This window comes from Pocillopora verrucosa, chromosome 1 (genome assembly GCF_036669915.1).
Source record: "Pocillopora verrucosa isolate sample1 chromosome 1, ASM3666991v2, whole genome shotgun sequence".
In the NCBI taxonomy this organism is placed as follows: Eukaryota; Metazoa; Cnidaria; class Anthozoa; order Scleractinia; family Pocilloporidae; genus Pocillopora; species Pocillopora verrucosa.
In genome coordinates, this window is record NC_089312.1 from 15,572,128 (window position 1) to 15,587,003 (window position 14,876).

The 14,876-nt window shown below is 35.5% G+C and overlaps 1 protein-coding gene across 1 annotated transcript in view; it reads left to right on the forward strand.

The window, feature by feature from the left end:
* Window positions 1-710: 710 nt before the first annotated feature.
* Window positions 711-14,876, forward strand: part of LOC131789335 (myoferlin) — a 42,695-nt gene continuing 28,529 nt past the window's right edge. The window contains exons 1-19 of the mRNA XM_059106432.2: window positions 711-821; window positions 1,689-1,747; window positions 4,889-5,119; window positions 5,473-5,560; window positions 6,061-6,192; window positions 6,526-6,588; window positions 6,873-6,923; window positions 7,473-7,503; window positions 7,695-7,759; window positions 8,286-8,336; window positions 9,300-9,346; window positions 9,646-9,728; window positions 10,137-10,237; window positions 11,072-11,140; window positions 12,176-12,219; window positions 12,776-12,852; window positions 13,354-13,454; window positions 13,965-14,078; window positions 14,685-14,784. Of these exons, the coding sequence (XP_058962415.2) occupies window positions 4,908-5,119; window positions 5,473-5,560; window positions 6,061-6,192; window positions 6,526-6,588; window positions 6,873-6,923; window positions 7,473-7,503; window positions 7,695-7,759; window positions 8,286-8,336; window positions 9,300-9,346; window positions 9,646-9,728; window positions 10,137-10,237; window positions 11,072-11,140; window positions 12,176-12,219; window positions 12,776-12,852; window positions 13,354-13,454; window positions 13,965-14,078; window positions 14,685-14,784 (1,429 nt within the window). The 5' untranslated portion in view covers window positions 711-821; window positions 1,689-1,747; window positions 4,889-4,907. The remainder of the gene's footprint in view (window positions 822-1,688; window positions 1,748-4,888; window positions 5,120-5,472; window positions 5,561-6,060; window positions 6,193-6,525; window positions 6,589-6,872; window positions 6,924-7,472; window positions 7,504-7,694; window positions 7,760-8,285; window positions 8,337-9,299; window positions 9,347-9,645; window positions 9,729-10,136; window positions 10,238-11,071; window positions 11,141-12,175; window positions 12,220-12,775; window positions 12,853-13,353; window positions 13,455-13,964; window positions 14,079-14,684; window positions 14,785-14,876) is intronic.

Sequence of the window (14,876 nt, forward strand, 5' to 3'; positions counted from 1 at the left end):
TACAAGGAAAATTAAACATTTTGTCTCTGCTTGCTTCCCCTTTATAAGCTTAATGTAAAACAATTTCGATGCGATACCGCTAACAAAGAGAGAGTACTTATTTAAACGCTAGCCTAACAAGACTGCAGGCTCTGCCAAATTAAGGGGGGATAAATTGTAGTATTAAAACACATCTTTCATTCTCAACAGGTTCTATATTTTTATCAAACTGGGACGGAAGGGGGAAAGAAAGGTGGAAACCTTTCGTCTATGAATTTACCTTCACAGAGCTTGTCCAAGCTGATAGATAACCAAGGAGTGATTTGTAGTAGTCGCCTTTTCGATCTCGACAAAATATAACAATAATACTCAAAAAATATTTAAATTTCATCGCACACAGTTACAATAACTTATGAATAATAATTGTTCCTTATATTCTTGTGATCGACTACACTGGTTGTGAAATTAAATCTGTGGTTATTCACAGCATCTCTTCAAACAACAGATTTATACAATTGTTCTCTTTTCAAAATATATCAGTGATAAAGTAGTTTGCAGTTTAATATCTCATCGTCAGTGTAGGCTTTGTGGAAAGTTTCAAGTTCAAACAATCAATTCAAATTTTGTCTGCTTAGCGAACGTTTACATGGTAACAAGTCAAGCCGAAGAGCATCGTTAAAATGCCATTGTTACTTCCATTTTATTTGTTTCCAAACCCTTTTCATTTTTCCCTCGCGGCCACGAAGAGAGTTTATTGTTATCACAATTTGATATCCATGTCGGAGTTAATCATTCCCTTAGGAAGAAAAATGCAAGTTTGAGGCAAAGAGAAGATTTTAAAGGTGAGATAGTTAAATATTTTTTTGAGGAGGTAAATTTTCAATATACGTGGGGAAGCATTAAACCCAGTGTTGACGGAATATTTGCACGTTGAATTTCCAAACAAATAATCGTGTCCACCTCTCGGAAACTTAGCACATGGTTTTGGAATTTATGATCTTGAGTGATTGCCGCGTGTTTAAGTGTTCTCTTATTTCTTCTGATAAAATTTCACTTATCTTCATTAAAATGGACTAAGTGGAAAAACGTTGAGGTTGTAGTTTAATGTGCGTCGCGCTAATGTGTTAGTAATAACATATCTTTTGGAAGTTGACTACCGACAAAGAAAAGGCTGAACTGTTACATGCATTTGCGGAATAGAACTGTTTTCTTGATTTTGCTGGTTCGAATTTCTTACGGGTTTCTCTATAATATTTTTGTCTCAAAGAGTCACTCAGCAGGTCATTGTGAGTTGAATCAAATGAACCTTTCAAAAGTATTTCTTTCCCTGTCCAGTTTACTTCACCTCTTATCATATTATGTGAAAAGAAAGACAAATTCTTTCAAGAAAAAGAATCGAATGCTTTGGTAAGATGTTTTCGTGAAGTGCCCGGCTGTGGCAATTTTTTGTTGAAATAATGATTTAAGACAGTAATTAAAAAATATGCAACGCAAGTTAGAAAAAAAAATAATAAAAAAATAAACTCCAAGGGCTAACAAATTACAAAAAATACAGTAAAGTATCACGTTTTACAGTCACGGTGAGATTCAACAAAAAAGTGTATGCTCAGAAATAAACAAATCGGCCACAACTGGCCCTTTTCGTTTCGTGTTGTCAGGGGATGGGGAAGCCCTTATTATTTCCAATAACTTTTTTTTTTAATTCCCAGGGAAACAACGGACAAATTCAGAGGGTTAGTTGTCAAGGTAACGATACGTGACGTCTCAGGTCAGATGAATTATGTACGCAAATTCGGGCATTGTGCTTTTGTTTGGGTGTCGCTCCTGAAAACGTGGCATTATTCCTACCAATTATGCTCACAATTTGTCATTAAAAAATGTGCTCAATTTAATGATTCAAAATGATAGCTTTTGAGAGCCCCTCAAAACCTCCCCCCCACCCCCTCCCCTCCGTCATTCCTACAACAATCAGCTTAGTAAAACTAGCTGAGAATAAAAGACTTGCCGAGGTTCACAGCACAACATTTTGCTACAAATTCCAGTGCAAGCGGGAAAATCAGGCTCTCTGATGACAGTACTCAGCCTTGATAACTTTTCTCTTGTTGAAATGTGTTAAGAGACAAAAATGGCATCCAGCAAGAATTTTCTGTATATGTGTTTTTAACTTATTTAAGTATTGGAAAATGAATGGAAATAATATATTACCAAAAGCCATTCAGTAGAAATTATAATAAGCCAGTTGATCGTTTCTTATTCCTTTTGGCGGTCTTATCCTACAAGTAGAATTTCGGTCACCTTCTTCTTATTGTGATAGTAAATTTGACATGGAGTCAGATGTTTCTACGTAAACTAAAATTTGCAGCTAAATCTTGGTGTATTTCCATTATGTTGAGAAGAGATGTTTAATTACGAAGAAGTATGATTTTGTCTTATAAAAATTGATCCCGTACAGGAATTTCCTGGAAGTAACCTTTCTCATATTTTTTTTTAACCTCTTTGACTATTCTCGTTTTTTAGGTTAAGTCCATGTCGAATTAACGATCAAGAAAATTGTTCTTAAATTTCAGTTTAATACGTTCGACACCTGTTTTTCTTAGAGGTGACATAAGGTGTAAACATGTAGTACTTTTCATCCTCCGTACTAAAGTTATAATCACGGAACTTATACGAAGAGCACGTAGCTCTTTCGAGGCGGTACCTTGGGTATGCCCTTTCTTCTCCGAATTTCTGCATGTTTATTCTGTTGTTATGAAACAGTCTTCGAAGGCTATTTTCTCTTAAGACGTCTTTCTAAGTATGATTCTAATTCTGCTAGTAAGTTCATTATACTTATCGTATTGTCAATCTTGTTTTTGTTTTGCCCGACCTTGACCGTAAGACTAAGAAATTTTAGGTAGAAAATCATTTTGTAAAGTGTAAACATCTCGAAGGTACATACTTAGTACGCAGGAACTGTTTCTTGTAATTTAACGGGATTTGCTAACTGAGTGATAATTGATAACGTTGCATGAGGATTGAAAGCTTAGTAAGTGTCACCTTTATAAGCTGGTCCCCTGCATTCTCACTCAGATCTGAGCTGTACCCAGCATAGTGACTTATATAGCATAAGAGTGAATAAGGAAAGAGACAACCGAACGAATGTTAGAAATACTACTCTAACAAATGTAACATAGAGAAATTTTTTTTAAGACTTTTAGCCATTAAAGCGGCATTATGCTCGAGCTTTTCTTAATTTTTTTCAACACACAACGATATAATTTGCGGATCTCAGCAGTATGCAGATCTGCATGTGGCTTGCGCTCCAAATACTGTTGTGAGACTTGCACCTTTTCATTAGTTTCACATTCATGTTAAATGTTTAAAAAACAATTCTAAAAATCTTTAAAAACCTTCATTTATATCATCCTCCTTTTAATAAAGGGTTGGGCGCCTTTATGGAAGAGTAACTCTAATAACTCTGATTTGCCTTAATTTTCGCAATCCACCCGTAAAACATCGGATGAAATCGCGGATGAACGACACTTTCATCTTGATTGAGTCAAGATGAACATGTCGATCATCTACGATTTCTTGGTTTGACCACCAAAATGAAGAAAGGCATTCAAAGAAAAAAATGGATCTTATCGGTTTGCGAAACAACCTGAGAAGTTTCTCAGAACACCTTTCGCCTAGCGCTTTCCTCACCGTGAGAGCGATCATGGGGGCGTACTGGAACACGGAAACATGGAAAAGGGGGTTGCTAAAAGATCAGTTAAACCAAAAGCACTGAACAGCAAAATCACGAAGTTTTTGACAGTTTAACTGTGTGATCGCGCTTCACTTCATGGAAATATCAATTGTACACTTTATAATCTGTCAGTGTGTGTAAGGATGCATCCATATGAGGGTAATGAAAACTTACGCAATAGATTTAGGTCTCCGTTGATATTAAGCGTATTTCTGACTTTATGTCGCGTGTTTGAGGAAATTACTTTTCCTTCCATGCCGACTCCATACCTTGAAATGCGCATCTTTGTCATATCTTGTCCAGGCAAAGATCACTAAAAGCATTAAATGTAGCATTAGACTGGATTACAGGATAACCTTTAACTCGCCGAAGTGATCAGCGAGTAACCTCTCCATATAATGTCTTAACATTTTCCAATAGTCAAGTTGTAAGATGAGAATACTAAAACGTATCTGGTAACAGTTGTCATCTTGATCTAATGACAAATTTTTGTAACTAACTTACAAGGAAAGATGCGAGGAGCTCGTGGATAGATTTAACAATCAGATCATGGGAATTAGGGTTACTCACTAATTTTCCAAGATCTTCTGCATTTGCCTCTGAATCGATTTTCAAATCTCAGTAAATCATAATTCAGTTATCACTGATCCATCAGAATGATATAAGTTCAGTTAACATGGCTATGGAGATCACTGGTAGTTACAAAGCTTATACATGTAGCATTCTTTCCCGGCAACAGCTGACAAAGAGAAGCGTTAATTGAAGACAACTAATTCTCATTTGAATCCTGGAATACTGGCAAAAGGAAAACATAAATCAAAGTTTCTTGTTACAATGTATAGTCTTGTTTGCCTAAACCTTAATCTTTTCTCTCCTTAGAGCTCAATCAATAGCTATTTTCCTTACTGTCTGCCCTCAAATTTCCTATAATGCTGCTTCTAAGAATTTGGTGTTAACTCAAACAATAATCCCCTTGTTGATATTTTTCTTTGTTCTCATCACCTACCAGAATGGTATTAAAGAGAAAATTACAAGTCCTAGGTCACTACTACTGGAAGTGAAGGGGTTAATACCAAAGATAAATATATCATGAGGCTGAGTCTCAAAACTGGATTTTAAAATATACTATATAATTGTGGTTAAATTCAATATCCACATAGCTTTTGTATTGTTTCTTTTTAGGTTTGTTTTACGGGACATCATGGATGATGATGGGGATGCTATATCCTCCCCTCCCCCACCTGCTCCAGCCCCAACTCCATCTTCCCCAGTAGAAACTCCGCAGCCAGTTGAGAGAGCAGTTACTCCAGAACCTCCACGTGAGACAGATCAGGCTCAATCGAAGGTTGAGCAGCCATCCAAGGATGAGAGACCAGAAGGCACAAAGACACCACCTGGTGGAAGTCAAGAAAGGTAAGCAAGAAAACATGTTTGTGCCAAAAAATTCTGTTTGTTGATAACAATAAAAATGTTGTGCCCCAAGGGAGGGTGGGTGGGAAAGCAAACTCGAATGAGAACCTAGCACACAAAGCTAGCTAGCTGACAGTGTTGAGATGCAAGCATGATACTCATTCAGCAATCTTTGTTATTAATTAACCTCATAATGGAGGTCTGCTTGCAAGCTAGACTGATTGGGTTTGAAGATATCTTGGGTAAAGTATCCAAATCCTCCCTTAAACATTACTTTCAAGGTGTGATTTGATGTGGTTTAACTACAATACACATTTAATGGCTTTGTCTTGAAATTATTTATCCAAAAAAAAAAGGATGCATGAAAAACTACATGGAACAGAGGATTTACTGGCAAAAAGTGAAGCAAGGAAGAAGCTACCAGACAAAAATCTTGATTTTCAGGTCTGTAAATTATAATTTCAATGTTTGAAAAATAGCCATTAACCCTTTAACTCCCATGAGTGATCAAGACAGAATTTCTCCTTTTAAGATCAATACAATATCAAGCAAGCAAGTGATGAGAATAAGGAAAAATATTAATAAGGGGATTACTAGTTGGTCCAACACCAAATTCTCAAAACTACTCACAAGAACTGTATGGCAGACAGTAAGGAAATTACTAGTGAGGTCTTGGGAGTTAAAGGGTTAATTAGCTATTAACTTGGGGATGGTTTAAATCCCATCCAAAGGGGGAGTGCATGCAGTAATACTCCTTGTTGCTTCATGTTATGGAAACTAGGATAAGCTTCCTCTGGATGGGCCACTTAGCTTTAGTACAGACTTTACCTTCCCTGTCAGTGGTTGTTGTACTTATTTTGTACTATCCATATGCCTTGCAGTTTTAAATAATAAAGGCCTGATCCGTGTTTTATTTCATTAATGCTTGTCTTTTCACTTTTCAGGTGAGGGTTAGGATTATCGAGGGTCGTCAGCTTGCAGGAGCTAACATCAGCCCTGTGGTCCGTGTGACAATGGACAATCAGTCACGGCAGACTAAAGTCATCAAATCAACCAACAAGCCATTTTATGACGAGGTTCGAAAATCAGAAATAGAATTGCTAGAAATATACTTAAGATTTCCTGAACCTTTGACACCCTAACATCATGTAGTGCGCATATTCACCATAGGGTTCTCCGTACATTTCCCATAGTGCTTGCAAAGAGAATTAATGTTTAACAGTCAGGAGCTCCTTTAGTTGGTTATCATTTCCTTTATTCTCATGTCTTAAATGTTTGATTCAGTGGTGATTCTGATTCTTTTTTTTGACTCAATCAGAAGACCTGATTTCTTGAAGAATTCTGCTTTATTTCCTTAAGGCACATTGAACTAAACTGACTATAGTTACCATGTTGTTAAATCTCAACAGGTGTTTTTCTTCAATTTCAATGTTACACCACACAAACTGTTTGATGCTCAAGCCCTGTTTGAGGTATGATGTGAAAGAAGTTACGCAGATGGATAAAGAATTTACTCAATTTACCTGCAATACCACAGTGAGATTTTTTGTGGCCAATTTGAACAAGGAAAGAGACAAATGTTTTAAATAAGAAAGAAATAATCAACAAGTAAGGGCTATTGAAAATGATTAAGAAATGATAAAATGCTGTACTTTAATTGTTCATATTTGATCAGGAAAATAGGTTACATTACTTAAATAATTCACTATTCTTACTTTGCTCAGGAGTGTGCTGAATATAAAATTTTGTTCTCCAGGTTTTTAATTCCAAGAAATTAAGAGCAAATGCAATGGTGGGGAGTTTTCAGGTGAGATCTGCTTAGTTAAATGCAAGGCATGTGACATCTTCCTCTCATTAGCATAGTTGTTTACAGTAAAAAAAAAAAACATGGACAATATCTATATTATAAAATATCTATATTATATATTATATATTATATTAAAATATCTATATTATATCTATCTATATATCTATATAATATCTATATCTATATATCTAGTTATTTGGGAAGTTTATATGTTGTACTGTCATTTATTTATGCAAGAATTTTTTTTCAGAACATAGTAGGAGGGAGCTAAAGGGTTGTTTAAGTCATTCGTACATAAGCACTTTTGTTCACCTCAATAAAGCATGAGAAAAATGTTTATGTTGTACAAATCACACATTTTATCTAGTTTCAATACTAGCGCCAAAGCTATTCGTAAATCTCATTATGTTCCAAATTATTGATGATGAAGCTGACATACATTCTGTTCTGGTCAAAAATTTAAGGGAATGTTGATATACTTCACAATTATTTTTGTGTTTTATGATGTTTCATAAAAAGTTAGATCTGACTATTTCATTTATCTTGCAGTGTGATGTTGGATTCTTCTATGATGAACCTTGTAAGATCACAAAAATCTACCTTATTATGAAAATTATAATTATCTGTTTAACATTTTTTAAATTTGAGGTACATGTAACTTTAGTAGAAAGATTTTGTACCATATTCTTGTGCTGGGGTTATATACCTCAAATATGTCTAGAGTAGTGATGTTTGGTTTGGATTCAACTTCAGTTGCTTTATTTTTTCCAGCTCATTCTGTACTAAGGAAGTGGATACTTTTATCTGACCCAGAGGATAAAATGGCAGGAGCAAAAGTAAGAAGCATTTCTTGTATTTTGGATAACTTGTCCTGTATTTTGATCTATAGAGCAGCTGATACACTCACATACATGTTCACATTCATAGTGGCTAAACTAGTTCTCATTTTCACATTTTCCTTCCTCGATGGTTTGATATCTGAGTTTGATTTTAATCTGATAACTGAAAAAAATCAAGATGAGATGTTAATTTTCAAACCAAGGAAAAAAATTGATCCACACCAATACATAGTGGTTTTAGTTTAGTGCATGAGGGTGATGAGGAAAATTAACCATTTCCCCAAATAGTCTAGTGGGAGATTCAGTGGCGTATATTTTAGTGCACTGGACTCTGGGTGCCTCATGAACAAGGCATGCTCACAATACATGCATATAATTGAATTCAACAACTTTCTTCAATTCAGATCATACTTTTATTACATTTTCCTTTTACAACCCTTCTATTGTACTTCATTCTTCAAAGATAAATGGTAAGATACATGTGTACATGTATCTCTAAATTTTTTTAAACCACTCTTTGCAGGGCTACTTGAAAGTTACAGTTATGGTTCTTGGACCTGGTGATGAAGCCCCAGTAAGTGAGAAATATAATAGATTTCTTGATGTAATGACTCTCATGTTAGTAAGGTTGAGTGGTATCAATAAACGAGTGTGGCATCAATTCTCTCTTGTAGTCACTTGATATTTCCTTGTAAAAAAGTCACAAGAATTTGACGTTAGATCAAGATAACAACTTCTACATGTACCTGATAAGTTTGAGAAATCTTGATACCTGTTTATTGGCTAATGTATGGATATTTTAAGGGGAAATTTCATATTACTTCTTAGAATTAAAGGATTGGTAAAGAATGCGTTGTCCATGTTTCACTGTGATTGATGCTTTCGTTTGTGTAAAGAAAGCATGGAACACCACTTGAATCTCCATAAACAAATACCTGAGGCCTAAAATGCCTTGAAACATGAAACTTTTTGCACTTTTTGTTCACTTAAATACGTGTTACTTTCATCAGTTACATGCATTGATAATGATTCAAATTGTGTTCTATAAATGTATAATATCAAATTGTGCAAGGTTTGTGAATAATTCAACTCAGCATGTACACGTATTAAATGTGGATTAATTACTAGTGTTGGAGATATCTCAGGGTGGTGCATCGATACAGTTTGGGTGCCACAGGGTAACTAAAATTTGTCTTTAATGAATGCTTGTATGGTTTGAGCACCCTGGCTTTCTGAGATCAGAGCTTTGATCATCTATCCAATTGTGTAACCCTTTATTTATTTTTTGATTCCCAAAGAGTGCCTGCAGGCTTCTAATTTCTTGTTACTGTCTCACTTTTAAATCAGATATAGAGGTCATAAGAATAATAAAAGTAATAAACCATTACCAAATTAGAAAGCTCCTGATTGATCGTCAAACAAAATTTCTTAGTCAGTACCATAGGAAATGTAGAGAGAACAGTGTGGAGAATATGAATACTGATGTCAGGATGTAAATGATTGAGAGTACTATTTTTTATGTGATATCTTTGCGCAGGTAGTGACGATAACTGAGGATCAAGATGACCTTGATGATATTGAAGAGTGAGTGATATTAAGTTTGGTTTGTTTAATGTTTTTGTTTCTTTTTTTTGGATGTTGAGCTCACATTTGAAATTTGCAGCATTTGGTATGTGGGCTTGAAATGTTTGCTTATGTACAAAGAAAGCCTCTTCATTTATTGAATCTAAATTAGATTTTTTGTGTGTGTTAGCCATAATGATTGTGTTTCTGTTATCTTGTTGTCCTTATTAATTTCAGTTTTCCATACATGTCACGATCATTTTATGTAGAGAGTGAAGTTTTATATTTATTTGCACTCTGACTGTGTTTTCTTTCTTTAGTAACTTGATCCAACCTCCAGGCATGATGCTTAGACCTGCAGTTTTCTCCTTGAGAGTGTATAGAGCTGAGGATATTCCACAGAGTAATACTTTATTTTTATTAGCAATTTATTAGTAGTTGTAGGGGATCCGTGTGGTTTCTCTAGTGCTGGGAGTAATGCAACCCTGAAAAGATAAAAATACATCTTTGTCTAAGTTCTCAGTATCTCATTTGGTAGAACATGGGAAATTCAGAATCGGACTTTTCTTTGAACTAACTTTGCGAATAATGTTTAGCATCCTTTTCTAGTTCTGAGCTTTTTACCTCTTGAAGTTCCTAAAATTCAATTTTCTTCTGTCTGAATCAAATCAGTGTACATTTTAAAAGCTCATTAGGCTGTGCAATGTCTATAACTGTCTGAGACATATGGACATGCGTACCATAGAAAATAAATTTTCATGGACTTGTTATGTATTTATCTTTTTGTTCTGTTACATTTGTTTCTTTGCAGTGGACTCTGCTGTATGTGAGACAATTAAAAAGTCCTTTGTTGGTGGGCAGATGAAAGAGTTGGTTGACCCTTACATGATGTTCTCATTTGCTGGCAAAGAAGTATGCCCTTTTTTTTCACCTGTTTGATTAAATTTTCTAATTTTCCTTTGCATTAAAACAATATGGTCTCAAAAACTTTGCACCAACATGAACTAGAATGTATACACGTATATGTAGCTGCTGACATATACTCGTATATCTACAGAACAGTACTTTTGTTATCAGGAAACATAGAGATCAAATGGAAATTCTTGTTGCCATAACTGATTTCAAGAAATAACCTTTAAGAGTAGGCATATCTATGTGAACTGCAAGTTTTACAACAAATTTACTTCAAAATGCAATCATAGTTCTTCTGATGGACACAGATGCCTGGGAGTTGCCAGATCTAGTGAACAATGCCCGTACAATAATTCCCCTGAAGTTTACTGAACTAGGATCAATACATATGTGTTATTGATCAGGTGTTAAGTCAAAATGGCAAGACTTTTGCCAAGCTCCTTTTCTATGTTTTATGAACCAAGTTGAATGTTAAGTTTATAAAAATTAAAAAAAAGAACGTAACTTTCGGCCATTTTGAAGGAATAGGCTTGGCTATAAGTAAAAGATTATCATGTAACAAAAATATTTTGCTTCTGTGAGAATTGAGAATGACTAGTTAAAGAAAGCCAATTGGGGAGTACATGTTCGTTTTTTATTAAAAAAAAATGGGAAATTTCAATAAGCTTACAATCTCAGTTAAATAAAATTAAAGAGCTGCACAAAGTTAAATTATTTTTTCTTGCTTGGGATAAAAGCTGGCAATCCCACTTGGGTAGCAATTTAGAACAAAGGATAGGCTTCATTACCCACAGGATCTTTAAGGTCTCAATAATAAGATTTCTCCTTTTCTAGGCAAGAACGGATGTACACAAAAACTGTGATCACCCTGAATTCAAACAAGAGCTACATGTTCCATTTCAGGTACAAGTTATTTTTGCTTTGGTTGCTACATTAGAATTGAAATCTTGTTTGTGTCTTTAACACTTTCTCTCCCAGGAGCAACCAGAATGAAATCTCTCCTTACAATAAAGGGCCCAGTTGTTTTAAAGGTCAATCTTGCAAATAATATTTTCAAATTAGTGTTAACGCCAAGTGTGCTGTCCAAGCAGGTTGCCCTACTACTGAGCCACAGAGAAAATATTGGTGAGCTTGGCCAGGAACATGTGTATTCAGTGCTGTTTAGAGTATAATAAAGGATGTGGAAAAATTATGCGCTTCTGATTGGCTGAAAATGAGTGCATTCTCATGTAACATGAGTGAAAATTACAAATAGTGTGCACGTGCTTTCAAAATTTTCATCTGTCTTGCCTTCCAGTCGTGTTTTACTCATGTATACTAGTAACAAGTAATAACAAGATTTCTCTTGCAATTTGGTGTAATATGCACTTGTAAATTTTTCAAAGATTACAAATTGCACCTATCCTACAGGCTTGTACAATTTTGTTGTCTTTGAAAAATTTACTTGTGCTTATTTACACCAGATTGCACTCAAAATAATGTTATTACCTTTACATATATAGGGCATTTGTCATGTTTTAATTGAACCTGGTAATGACCTTGCACACCAAGAGTTCTCCAAGGCTAATTAGTAGAAAATCAAACTGTGAAATCTGAGGTTCTAATCTTTGGGAGTGGGAATGGGATCAGGACTGAGTCTTTTTTCCTACCCTTGTGACAAATAAATAATTTTTTCATTTGCTGACCAAACTTTTAAAAGATTTACAACATTCCTTGATTAATCTGGTGTCATGGAGTCAAAAAGTGACCATGCGTATAGTGTTGCCTTTTTTAATATACACTTTACATGATACTGGTGGACATTAACTTTGTGTGTTAAGATAAATTCAAGGGTTATAGTTAGTTCAGGAGAAGTCATGTACAGTTACATGTACATATGTGCCAACAGTATATTTATGCCAGACAGATGAAATGAAGTACATAAAATTTATTTTCCAGTTCCCTACAATGGCAGAAAAATTAAAGTTGCAGTTATGGGACTGGTATGTAATTTTTAAAATAATATTCATAGTTTAATTTATTTTATTATACTTCTTTTAGTTAATTTTGAAGTTGAACAAGTTAAGTCTAATAAAAATTTTGATTGGTACATGTCAACAATATAACAGATAATCAACAAATTTATGCCTAGAAAAGTATATTTTGTTGTATACATGCTATTGAAAAATTTTTCTAAAGTTGCAAATATTTTTCCCGGTTAGAAGTTTTTAGAATTCCTTGCTGATGGATGTGACCTCCTTTAGAGAGGGTATCTGGATGACTGTAGAATATATCATTTTGATGATCAGTGTCGAGCTAAAATTGTACACTGCCAAATATTGAAACACTTGTGACGCTAAATTTGAATTTTTAGGTAGATGGCATTATAAAGGATAAGCACTCTCCAGCTTAGTAGTAGAGTGTTGCGCTTCAAAATCTGCACCTTTGAGGTTCCAGTCCTCATGAAGCACTCAGATGTTTTTTCTTTTTCAGGTGCCCTCAACATAAGAACCATTTTTGAACACAATACTTATGTTATGCAAAACTGTTGTTTTCCAGGGACAAATTAAGTGGCGATGACTGCATTGGAACGTATTACCTTCCCATGTCTGAAATATCTGGACAAGGAGAGGAAGGTTGGTACATGTATAAAAAAAGACTTAATATACTGTTTATTAGTCCTGGAAGTGCAGTGTCCGAGACAAACTTCTTAGGAGGAACATAATCTTGAGGGAGGCCAAAATAAGTTCCAAAGTAGAGTTTAAAGGAGATCCATGGTGTATGCCGTATGCTCCCCCAGCAAAAGCCAAGGTGGCCTAATCTATTCCCTGATCTGCGCAGACAAAACAGTCGGTGTTGAGAGGTCTGATAGGCAGCAGTAGACCACCGGTAACTAGCTGTTGTTGAAATATTGTGAAATTTGGTCATGAGCTGCACATGCTTTTTTCAGTTTTTCTGAGGTTATTTAGCAATGAAGATGAGAACAACAACTTGCTTCAACAATAGCAACAAGTGAAAGGATCTTTCTTGTTGTTTTAAATATTTGTTCTCTGGAAGTACATTTCTGTTTGTGTCTTCCTCATTCATCAACAGTCTACTGCCATGATTTGACCAACTCTATTCTCTTGTACTTCTAGGTTACCTGCCAAGGTTTGGACCCTGCTTCATAAACTTTTACGGCTCCACAAGAGAATACTCAGATCTTCCTGATGAATTTGATGATTTGAATATTGGCGTTGTAAGTCCTCATGAATACAAACGTTTGATTGTTTACACCCTTACAGTCCATCAATTATTTTCGCTCGCTCGCTCGCTATTGATCTCAATCTATCACTTGACCGCATATGCCCTCAGATAATAATCTTAGATTTGTAAACCTTATGTCCAGTGCGATGAAAGTCTTCGTTTAAGGTTCAATTCAAGATGAGAGAGTCTTTAGCTGTTATTTCAGAAGAAGGGACATGTTTGTTTGTTCATTAAGTCGTTCCAGAGAAAACTGAAAAGTAAACAAACCAAGCATCAAGTAGGAAACAATTCGTTACCATTTTGTCTTACGCGTTGCCAAAAAGTTATGATAGATGATAAACATCGTAGTGTTTATTTGGCGCGAAAATATACTCGTACATTAGGGACATCATGTGTTCATCGAAGCTCACAGTTTTTGTTGAGCTTTAATCGCGGAAAATTGTTAGATATACCTTTATTGTGATTGGCTGACGTGTTTACTTGAGTCTCAATTTACTTTCAGGGTCAGGGTGTAGCATACCGTGGCCGAGCTTTAGTTGAGCTGGAGACAAAGTTGGACACTCAACCTACCAAGATGGTCGAAGAAGTACTAAATGATGACATTATACGAGTTCAGGTATGCGTAGCTCCTGCTTGAAAAAAAGAAACGATTTACTAGTTGGTATAACGTGATATGTTCGTAGACATCCCTTTCTTGCCATCAACGGACATTTCTCAAAATCAACGCGTCTGATGTTAGAGAAAGAGGTGTAACGTAAGCACCGAACAGTTTTGCACATTTGGATCGAGCAGTTTTCGAATGAGTGTTGAATGTAATCGGGCACTGCATTGTTTTTGCTTTACTTCACTCTGTGATTGGTCCAGAAAACTTGCATCATTCTCTCAGGCAATCACATGATAAACTAAAACCAATCACGACTTGGTCGCCCGCGTTTTCCCGCGCTTTAGGCAGCTTGGTCGGTTTGAGATCTCATTGGCTTTAAACGTATTTTCCTTTTTTCTGATTGGCCGTTGTGATTAATTTGGATTTGGTTTTACGACAGTCGATTGAAAAGCTCTCTAACATGCTGCACAGACTATGTGACTTAGACCCTAGTGTTACCAAACCCAATAGGGTGTTAGCTCAAGTCACATACCTTTGCCCGTCTTGAAAGTGGCCTGACTTCTGGGAAATATTTCTTAAAACCAGAGCATGTTTAAGTTCAGTTATTTTCCCTTCCAGACTTATCTACGTCGGCGTAAATACAAGCTGTTTGCCTGCTTCCTGGAAGCCACACTGGTCGCTTGTACTGATGGACCTGTTACTTTTGAAATAAGCATAGGTATGAATGGATACGTGATTAGAAAATGTTGACTTGTTATGTGTTCCATTACTGAACAGACCCACGACAACATGGCATTTATTTTTTTTAAA